A 10,986-nucleotide genomic window follows, 5' to 3' on the forward strand; every position below is an offset into this window, starting at 1 on the left:
AAAAAAAAAAAAAAAAGAGTTGCTAGAATTCTATTAGTATGCTATCCAGGAGTTTGGGTGTAGCTCACTGATAGTGTACTTGTCTAGCACACATGACCTAGGTTTGATTTCTAAGACAAGGAAGAAAAGTACATGTGGCATGCCTGCCACCAAACTTTGTAGCTAAATACTCTTGGAGGCTGGAGAGATGACTCAGAGTTTAGGAGGAGTGGCTGCTCCTCCAGAGGACCTGAATCGGAATCCCAGAACCCACATGGCAGCTCACAGCCACCAGCAACCCTAGTCCAATAGGACCTGAGACCCTCTTCTGGCCTCTAAGGGCACTGGACATTCATATGGTACACATATACATACCAGCAAAATACCCATACACACACGCACACAGAGGAGAGAAAGAGAGAACCACTAAATATTCTCACTTCTCTTGAGACAACAACCATGAAAATTATTTGAAAAACTAATAAAATAGCAATAATAGAATAAAAGTAAAATAAATAAATAATTAAATAACAGCCACAAACCAAAGTGTTCTTTACCAAGTGTTTAATATAAGGAAGACTTCAAACACTTTACTGTTTTAGGGCCGAATTCACTAGTCTTCCATACTTGTATTAAGAGTAGCAACTTCCACGTTACAAAATGAGGAACTACAGCAGCAAGCACTTCTGAAAGTCCTGAAGGAAATTTGTCCATTAGCATACAAAAAGAACTTATTTAAAAATTAGTTCCCTCCACATTTCAGCTGCTTCTGACGGGTCCTTTCCAGTCGTTCAGCTGATGTGTACGCAGTGGTTTGGATCATGAATGTCCCCCAGGCCCCTATGTTAAGGGCTTAGTGCCCAGGGTAGAGCTTTGGAGCAGTGACTCTTCGAGCGCCTAGTGAGCTGTCACTGGATCACTGGGAATCCCTTCACGGGATTTCTGTATCCCAGCTCAATCCTCTTTCTTTTGCCAGGAGGAAAGCAGTTTTGCTCCACCACAGGCTCCATGCATGAAGAGGATTTTGGGCCTCGAAGGAGGCACAAAAGTAAAGCCAGTCAGGGACAGACAGCAAGAATCAATCTCAGATGCTTTGTTAGGGGGACAGCCAACAAGTAGATTACTTCTCATATGAAAGCTCATAAAACCACGCGTGGGAAACAGCCAGATAAATAAAAGCCAGATAAATAATTACAGTCGTATCCATTAAAACAAGCCTTACTATACTTTTTTCTTCTTTTAAATTAATATGTAATTACACGTTAACTGCAAAACACATACTCCTATGCTATGGGTTGGGACATTAACTTGCTGCAATTCTAATTTATTTTCTAATCTAATTTCCCATATAACTTCTTAAAAACATGAAATGAAAAATTTCCATAATAAAGAACTCCAAACTTCTAAAAACATGTTTAAAACCAAAGAGCCTTATAATTCTGAATGCTTTCTCTTTTTTTTCCTTTAACACTGAGTGCCAAGAAGCTAAGGCCAAAAGTAGAGCAACTCATTGTGAATGTCCTGGCTTCCAAGATTCTCTTTGCAGGTCACTAAACTGGAACTTGGAAGACATTCTTCCTTTGAAACAATGTGGCAAATGGGCCTCCTTTCCCAGGCCCTCCTACCCAGCCTCAGAAGCAGTTTAAAAAGAAAAATGAACGTTAATTAGATACTTTAAAACAAACAGAGAAGGCGCTTAGCAAAAGATCTGATACATAAAGTCCCATTCCTAGCCAATACTCACATTTTTCTCCCCATCAGCCCGGGTAAGTCTGAAAAACTTACTGCTCCCTAAAAGTCTCCCAAGATAACAGGATTAAATGAAACTGCGTTTCCCACAGCTATAAGCCACCTAACCCCATCTGAAATCATTTACTATTGACATGACATTATGAAATAAGCATTTGTATTTACTATTTTTAAGAGTGTGGGGGCTGGGACTGAAACATTTACTTATCATAATGTGAGGACCTAGGTTCAACCGTCAGCACCATGCTTAAAGAAAAAGGAGTTCTGATCAGGGCTTGGTATGGTGAATCCCTGAAATGACAGTGGGGACAGGGTCTGCGTATGCAAACGCATGTACCTACTCCCAGACAGCACTCGTCTAGACATGGAGAAAGCCAGCAGACACACTGTAGGGGAAACAAACTGCACGAGTGACAAGTGACAACCAGAATCTATAAAGACCTTTAACTGAGAGACTGAATGAGAATAGGGAGGTGACCTGGTCAAGAGGGCAAGAGAGGCTCAGACAGGAAGAAGGACGGACGTGGAGAAGAACAGAACAGCAAGGTCTTTGAAGAACTGAATCAGGAGTACAGCTCTACCCCGACGTCAATGGGGAAAGCCAGAAGCAAGAAGGAGGCCGGTGTGTTCAGCATGGGGACTGGAAAATGAGCACTAGAGGTTAGCGTTGTCCCCTGAAGAAGCTACAACTCTAATAATCAAGTCACCTGAACCAGTAGAGTTTGTAAGGTAGTGGCAGGTTACCCGGTCTGTGAACTCTGAGCCATACAGGACTCCATCATCCTTTCTCCCAGATACCCTGTGGACCAAGTCCTAAGGAGGATAAAAAGAGCTTTGCTGCCTTATTCCAGTGGTCCCCTTCTTCATGGACTGCATCCCATCACATGCCCCCACAAGCCTCACTGGAAGAGGAGGAGTCAAGCATTGACAGCAAGAAGACAGAGATACCCAAGGATGGAGGCAAAGAACACAACTGTGAAGGGAGAACTCTAAACCCAACCGCCTGCTGAGCCTAGACAACTGAGTAAGGCCCTCTCGCCATCGAAAAATAAGAAGAATCCTGGGGACTGCAGTTCAGTGTTAGAGCATGTGCTAATATGTATCAGGCCCTCTAGGTCTAGTCACAAGTACCATCAATCAATAAAACGAACCGCCCAGTTAAACCCAGAAGTGCAGAGCAGTCACGCTGAGAGCCAGCTGGGAGGTGCAAGCAGGGGCATGCAAGCTACTCACATCCCCTTGCAAAGACTGGCCCTCCTCTGTTAGGGAAGATCTTTCTTTACACCAACTACACAGCTTTAGAAGGGACACACTTGAAGCAGTGAGGGAGGAAGGAACATGATCCCCCTCACAGCGCAACTCAGAAGTTCTCATCCTGCTCCTGCCTAACGTCCATGTGCACATAGTCCTAAAGCAGGAAAAACCAACCCAGACAATGTACAAGCATTTACAGAGGGTACAGGCATCTTGCTCATACTCTAAGCTGTGTATCACCTCGACATTTCCAAGGACAACCTTACTGCTGGTGAGACCAGAATGGGAATCTGTAGTCATTTTTTTTTCTTCTTATTGTGACTTCTCTCTACCTAGACTCTGACTCAAAAACAGGGTATTTCCTAGAATGACCTGATAAAACATGGTATGTATGTATGCATGTATTATGTATGTATGTAACTAAAGATTATAAGCAGGACTGGGGGGGGGGGGTCTACCTTTGTGGTTGAGCAGTTGCTGGCAAATCCATGGCCCTGGGTTGGATTCTCAGTAACACTAATGGAAAGCCTGGTCCGTAGTTGTCAACCTTCCTAGAACTGTGACCCTTTAATACAGTGCCTTATGTTATCCCCTACCATAAAATAATTTTTTTTTACTGCTACCTCACAACTGTAGTTTTGCTACTATTATGAATCATAATATAAATATCTGTGTTTTCCAGTGGTCTCAGGTGACCCTTGTGAAGGTCTGTTTAACACCCCCACCCCCAAGGGGCCATGAGCTACAGGATGGGAACTGCTGGCCTAGTTAAAGAGAGTATATGTCGCTCACAATCAGATTCAGATCTGGCTTAACCTTAGGCTAAGTTACAAAGGCTGTCTTGTGACTGTCATGTGAATTCATTCCCACGTTGCCGCTTCGGAGTTTAGGCTAATACACTACTATACTTTTCTATCTTAAGAGACTCTCAGTACGAGTTCACTGGCTGGTCCCATTTTCTACTGTTTATACAACATTGATTTTTTTTCATATTTTTAATAGATTCATACTGAGTTTAACATGCAATCGGTTGAGTGTTCCTAATCCGAAATTCTAAAACCTGAAGTAGCTCAAATCTAAATCACAATGCAAGAAAAAATTTTATACCTGATGTCACCTGATAAACTGCAGTCAAGACACAGGCACAGTAGCTGTCACACGTGACGTTACCATCAAGATATGGAAAGAAAGAAGACAAGCATGAGAAGGAAACGCCTTCCTTACTCAGATGTGGATCTCATTGTGTACAGACACCCCACTAGTCCAAATCCAAGCTAGTCCATAATGTGTCAGATCCATGGTCTCAGCCTTCTGAGCAGGGGATACGCAACCTACACAGCCATGGAGAATGTTTACGGAAATGCTGTTCCAGTGGCCCCCATCATATGAAGGACTATGCAGCAAGAAGCCCCATTTCCTGCCCTCAAAGAGACTTCAGAGCCCCTTTCCCACATGGCCACTGCTCTCTGATTCTAAAAGCGTCTCCAATACACCAAGCAAGGCTTTGGAAAGGACCCAGACATGGCTTGTGAGTACGGCTTTTACATCAAGACAGTGGGTGTAATCACACCTGACTCGGGGAATCCTTAAAGAACCAAATCAAAACAGAAGACTGGCTTCTCACCGGGTCGTAGTCACGTCTTCAGGGAAGTCACTCCAGCTGTCTACCATTTGGTCTCCTACAGCCTGCCTTTAATCTGGCCCTGTTATCATCAAATGTGATGATTTAAGTAATATTTTTTTCAAAACTATTATGTAAACAACTTTCTATAACTTAAATGGGAAGTTTCCCCACTCGGTCCTTCTCAAATGGTATCAAATGGTATTAGAACCACAAAGCAAGTGAGCTGACAAATATGTAATATTCCTTAAAGACCGTTTAGAATAAAACTTCATAGTAAACACAGATTCTTGAGAAACTCTGACCTTTTTGTTGGTGATTGGAATGGACAGGAAATAGTTGGGCTGATAATCTTTTTTGGCTTTTTTCCTCTTCTTCACATGATCATCCTTGTCGCCTCTATTTTCTTTGCTTCTCTTTGGGTTTCCTTGAGGTACATCAGGGCCTAGAGGAGAACAGAGCAGAGAGAAAGAGTGTGTGTCTCCCACATTTAAACAATAACCCAGCTTAAAATGGAAGAAGAACAAGAAGACTGCATAATTGTCATTTTCAAATATAAAGCAAGAGTCGGCAAGCACTTCCATAGCCAACGTAATCACTAACAGTTTAGGCTCCCCAGACCACAGACTCCACGTTTCAGCTATCCAACTCCGACAAAACAATGAAAGGATACAGCTGTGCCCCAATAAAACTTTATTTAAAAAGCAGGTCAGACAGACATGTGCCTTAAGGCACCACTAACAAGCATTCTCTGCCACATGCCAAAGGGTTTTGTTCTTTTTTATTTCCCCCATTGTTTTTGTTTTGTTTTGTTTGTTTTGTTTTTTGTTTTGTGGAAGGATCTTGCTATATAAACCAACCCCCCTTTCTTAACCCCTCAAACTCAGGATTACAGGAATTAGCCACTACATCTGAAATCATGGTCTGTCTAGCACTAGGGAAATTGATTGTAAGTTGGCTTGGGTTTATTTATTTCATCCGTTCCCTATGGCCTAACTTCCTCCTGCCAACCCCACTTCCTCCTAGCACGATGTCCCGCCACCCGCAGCAGTGAAGGTGACCTAATACATGGACCACTGTGGACATTCATGATCTAAACAAGAGGAATCATGTCAGACAGGCTGTCAGGTCAATTTATAATCTTTCCATTGGCTAAAAGGTGAGATCATCTGAGCATCAAACTGAATAACAAATTTAGTAGTATAAATTATATCAAATAATCAATCAGTTCATAATGATTCTAAAAAGAAAAAACTAAAACAACTCAAGAGAATTAATCTAAAAAGTAGTGTCTCACATGCACATGGAACGGCTTTTCAACGTGTTTGCCGTTTTGTCCCCTTACTGCAGGGTCCTGCTGACACTGGCAACCCATGACACTGAGCTGATGTCAGTCACGCTGTCTCCTGTTTGCAGAGAGTCTTCCTGTGTTTACCACACTTACCTGTAGAACCAGAACAGAGTATCTCTCTGCTACCTCACCCCCCCCACCCCCCTCCCCGAGCTTCACAGTCCTCCCAGCTCTGAGATCCCATCTGTGTCCTGAAAGAAGATTGGCTGATATTTCTTTTACTTGCTTACACATGAAAAGATTAAAAGCCAAAGATTTAGGTAATCATCTAGCTTACGGAGAAAAATATTAAAGGTTGGTGATGTGAGGTCACAAGATGCAGAAATCTTTGGCCACGTGCCTTGGATCATTCACCAGGTTATTTATAGTAATTTTACTACTTAGCAAAAAGTCGACTGTGGAAGTACAGCTTGTAAACCCATAAACCTAATTTATTATACTTGTTAATGTTCATAATGACTTCAGTAGCCATTTTCTATGTGCTGATAAACTCAGTGTCATTGGCAAAGGCTGTTACTCTCTCAACTGCAGGTTTTTGGTTTTTTGTTGTTTTTTTTTAACAAAAGCACCATAAGTCATCCTAAGTAAATCATCTAATTTTTTTCCTCAATTCTATTTATTCCTCCAAAACTACACAGGAGTGAATTAGAAGAGAAATTAATTAAGTGTTCCATCTGTTATTGTGGTTTATTTTCACACTTGCTCTTAATTCAAATGCTGAAAATAAATTAGAGTTTGTTTTGGTATTTCCTTTCTTGTTATTTAAGCAGATTTAAAAAAAAAAAATCTCCCAAGCAAGCTGGGAGTGGCTATGCACTCACGTAATTCCAGCACTTGGGAAGGCCGAGGCAGCCTGAGTTCAAGGCCAACCTGGGCTAAACATAGAGTCACTATCCTTAAAATGTAAATACAATTAAAATATTAAAATATCATCTAGTGACACCACAACCCTCTTAATTTGGAACATTCCCTGTGGTGTACACAACACAAAGAAAAAATAGCCTAATAAAGCAATTCTCAGAACTTACCCATGCATTATGTAAGAAATTATGCATGCATTTCTGTATGTGGTATTCGCCTTTTCAATTAACTATATAAAAGACAGTGATTATAATGAATCTCCTTTTAACTGACAAAGAATAATCACTGGTATCTGTGTATACTAAAATACAATCTTTTCTATACAAAAATTTTAGATGAATTTTGTTTGATATTTTAAAAAGTATACAAATATAAGTTAACTAGTCTATAAGTAATGAAATTATAACTTCCTCTATCTCAAAAATCTCCAATAATTATATTAGAACTCTGTGTGAGGAAGCTTGGCATGGTGGTGCAAGCTGATGTGGCCAATGCTTAGGGGAGCAAGAGGAGAACAAGTTCAAGGCCAGCCCTAGCTGCATAAGGATTACAAGACTACTATGAGCCCAATGAGACCTTGTCTTAAAACATGCACCCTATAAACAAAGCAAATTTTGAGGACATAAAATGAGAATTAGTAATTTCTGTGGAAGCTAGTCTCACATGTAGGAAAGTCGTGTAACTAAAAACCAACTCTCAAATGTTTTCTTTATCTTGATTTAAGTGTAGTTTGAGGGCTGACAAGATGGCTCAGGAGGTAAGGGTGCTTGCCACCAAGACTGATGATGTGAGTTCAATTCCCAGGACCTAAACAGTGGAGATAAAGAACTGATTCCCTCAAATTGTCCTCTGACCTCCACACACTGTTCTGGCATAAACACACTCCTACATCTACCTATCTCTTTACACTCATGTTTACATACATATACATTCACACAAATAAATAAATGTAACTTTTGAAATGTTGCTTGGTTGTTAGGGATTGACAACCTCATGTAACAACAGCCAGTGAAACTAAAGCTCTCCCCGTCTTCTGTGGGAAGCAGACTGGGCTGGTCCCATCGGCAAAATGACTCTCCCACGCTAACGCCCACTCCACTGTCAGAGGCAAACAACAAAACCACAAAACGTCTTCTGGAGGCTTCCTGGATTCCAAACCACTTGAGCCACAGTTCTCTTAGAGAGAGTCCTGGGATGTCCTCTCTCACGTTCTGTTTATCTGCTGGAACATGCCTAACCAACAGACAAAGGTGTGATCTGGGCTGCTCTATCTCCTCACTGTGTCCCAGATTTTCTTTCATATATATATATATGGTTTATTTACCTATCTCTGTATTCTGACAAATGACCCTAGATGTATCTAATATCCTAGTACTTGATTATAATATTTGAGAACATTTAATATTCTTATATATTTCTAGTGAAACATCCTCTTACATAAAAGCACCCCCCAAAATGCGAAACCCCATTTCAGCCAGGCAGACCCAGTAAGAAAGACTCTGCACAGTGAGTGAGAGAGACTGTGGCTGACTTTGGCTGCTTTGTGGGCCCTTCTTCCTTCTTCTACCTTTCTCTACTCTTTCTCTTCTACCTCTTCAAGCCTCTAACACTACATAGGAAAGAACAAAGGATGGGGGGGGAAGGGTGTAGCATCAGCACTGGGTTTCCTGGGGCAAGTTTAATCTTTGCTGTCAGGATATCTAATTTCTTCTTGTTTCTTCTTTGCATGCAGCTACTTAATGAATGGCCACCAATAACCAATAGCAACCATCCAACAGCCACAACAACCCCACCCATTGGGGACCCTAGCATTTATGTAACCTCTGAAAGTCCCCAGAATTCCAAATATCACATAATTGCACAAACTATCTGCCACTGGCAAAATCATGTCCTTGCTAGAGCATGAGGCAAATCACAGTCAGCTGCTGTGGACAGTCTGAAGCAGCCCCACAGCCCACAGCTGGGGTTAAAAGGAAAACATACTCTTACAAGATTTCTGTGTTTTTAAAGAAACCCAAAATGCCAATATTGTCACTACAATTAGAGACATCATCTAAAAAGATAGGAGAGTGTTTTCTCTGGTAAGGGGTACACTTTCCAGATGTCTTCCTGAAACAGTTTGTTACGGGATCTATGAGAGACTGCCTCAAACAAGGCAGAAAGGGATTAAAGGAGACCCTCAGTGACACTGTCCAGCCTCCACGTGCATGTGTGTACAGCACATATAAAACTGTGCACACGCACTCATACACATACACACACACACACATAAAATAGCAAATATACATAGCTATATTTTAACCCTTATACACATTTCCTCTTCTGATCTGCACAGTATCATAATGAGATAAGCAAGAAGGAATTAAAATCTGCATTCTTTTTACAGTCAAAGTCCCACTCACACGCTTTCAATGACCAAAGTCACGGGAGAAGAAAATTCAGTAATCGAAACTGAAAACACAGTTCTTTTTCCCCCCTCATCCCACAGGGAAAGCCATCTTCCCCCAGAAGAAAGCTCCCATTCTGTGGTTTGAAGGGTAGGCTAATACTCAAACGGATTTAAAGCTCCTAAGATTTACAATATCAAAGAGTGGTGTAATACTCCATAGTCAAGAACAGATTTCAGTAGACTGGCCTACACTCCATGTTACATGGACAGATAGTGTTGTTCTGGTAATGAGAGAGTAAGAGGTATAACTGGGGGGATGGAGATCCTGCTTGCAGAAAGAAAGGGCCCCCCTTCCTGAGGCCCATCCTGAGCAGAAGCAGACATCCTTTTCAAAGCATGAAGAGAGCAGAGGTCCCAAATGCACCCCAGTCCTTCTCCCTGAGATACTATGGTCATGGATCCTCCTCCATCAAAAGTCAGATCACAGATGCCACGGAACACTGTTTGCTCTCTGGGAACCCAGAAGTCGCTCGTTACTCACACTACTGTAAGCTGTTCAGATATACTAAATGTGAGTAAGACATGGAGAGATCAGAAGTGCCGACAGCTGGACCATGGACAGGTCTCATCTCCTGCTTGTGAGTAACAGAAATCTGTCATCTTGGCAGAGGAGAGAGCCCCAGTCATGATAGATGGTTCTGTTTTCACAATGACAGGACATTTCTAGTTTGGTGTTTCAATCAAATATCATAAAGTTTGTAGACGACGCTCTAAGGGACTGACCGAACTGAACTGATAACGCCTCTCTGGATCATTAACGGAGAGATAGGTCTGATCGACGCATAGCCACGTGCCTACATACCCCGAATGCCACTAACCATTTATTACATGAAGGTGTAGGTTCTGAAATCACAGGCGGTTCTAAAGAACTAACATAGGTTATTGTAAACCATGAAGCAATCCGCCAGATCCGTGACCTTCAGAAACAACCACAGAATAATCTGGTCCAAAATCTTGTGAGCCATGCCTTAATATTATCCGTGACAGTTTAGAAAACAAAGTAACAGAGATAACTGTCAGCACTCAAAAGCCTGATACATAGAAAAAATGAATTAACTTAAAGAGGGAATGTATAACTAAACGTAGTGTCCACTGCTTCTAAACACTTGTGCTTGAATACAGAACTTACCTCCACAGTCACCTTGGATATCTACAGCAGCAAACGGCATGTCCGTCAGGGAACCTACAGGGCTGGGTGCCAGCTCTCGTGCCTCTTCCTCTTCTCTTGATAGATGTTCACACGTACTGGAATCTAGTTCTCCTGTAACAGACCAGACACATAAACAAGTATTATTAAGTTGTTATTCGTTAAACTCGAATGTGAAAACCGAAACAACCCGGCTAAGTGAACTCAATACACAGGAATCCCCAGAGAGAGAGGCTATTACGGCTCCTTTAATGGAGTCTTGGGTGGTTTTGTTGTTTTGATGTGGCTTGGTTTCTGTCGCTGCTGTTCTTTGGTTGGTTAGCTGGTTGGTTGGTCTTGTTATTTTGAGACAGGGTTTCTCTGTGTAATAAAACTGTCTATCCTGGACTGTCTCTGTAGACCAGGCTGCCCTTGACCTCAGAGCTCCACCTGCCTCTGCCTCCCGAGTGCTGGGCAACAGTGGGTTCTAAGCCTGGCTTCCTGTTTGGTTGGTTTGGTTTGGTTTGGTTTGGGTTGGGTTGGGTTGGGTTGGGTTGGGTTGGGTTTGGTTGGGTTGGGTTGGGTTTGGTTGGGTT

General features: G+C 42.0%; 1 protein-coding gene across 4 annotated transcripts in view; it reads right to left on the bottom strand.

Annotated features, from left to right (window-relative positions):
* Positions 1 to 10,986, bottom strand: part of Akap7 (A-kinase anchoring protein 7) — a 128,761-nt gene that overhangs the window by 98,766 nt on the left and 19,009 nt on the right. For all 4 annotated transcript variants that reach the window (XR_003842725.1, XM_029533166.1, XM_029533165.1 and 1 more), the window contains exons 2-3: positions 10,394 to 10,525; positions 4,909 to 5,048 (exon numbers count right to left, since the gene is read on the bottom strand). Coding sequence is in view for 3 of the 4 variants with exons in the window: in XM_029533165.1 (XP_029389025.1) it covers positions 4,909 to 5,048; positions 10,394 to 10,525 (272 nt within the window). In the remaining variant the exon portion in view is untranslated. The remainder of the gene's footprint in view (positions 1 to 4,908; positions 5,049 to 10,393; positions 10,526 to 10,986) is intronic.

The sequence above is a fragment of the Mus pahari genome, chromosome 21 (genome assembly GCF_900095145.1).
Source record: "Mus pahari chromosome 21, PAHARI_EIJ_v1.1, whole genome shotgun sequence".
In the NCBI taxonomy this organism is placed as follows: domain Eukaryota; kingdom Metazoa; phylum Chordata; class Mammalia; order Rodentia; family Muridae; genus Mus; species Mus pahari.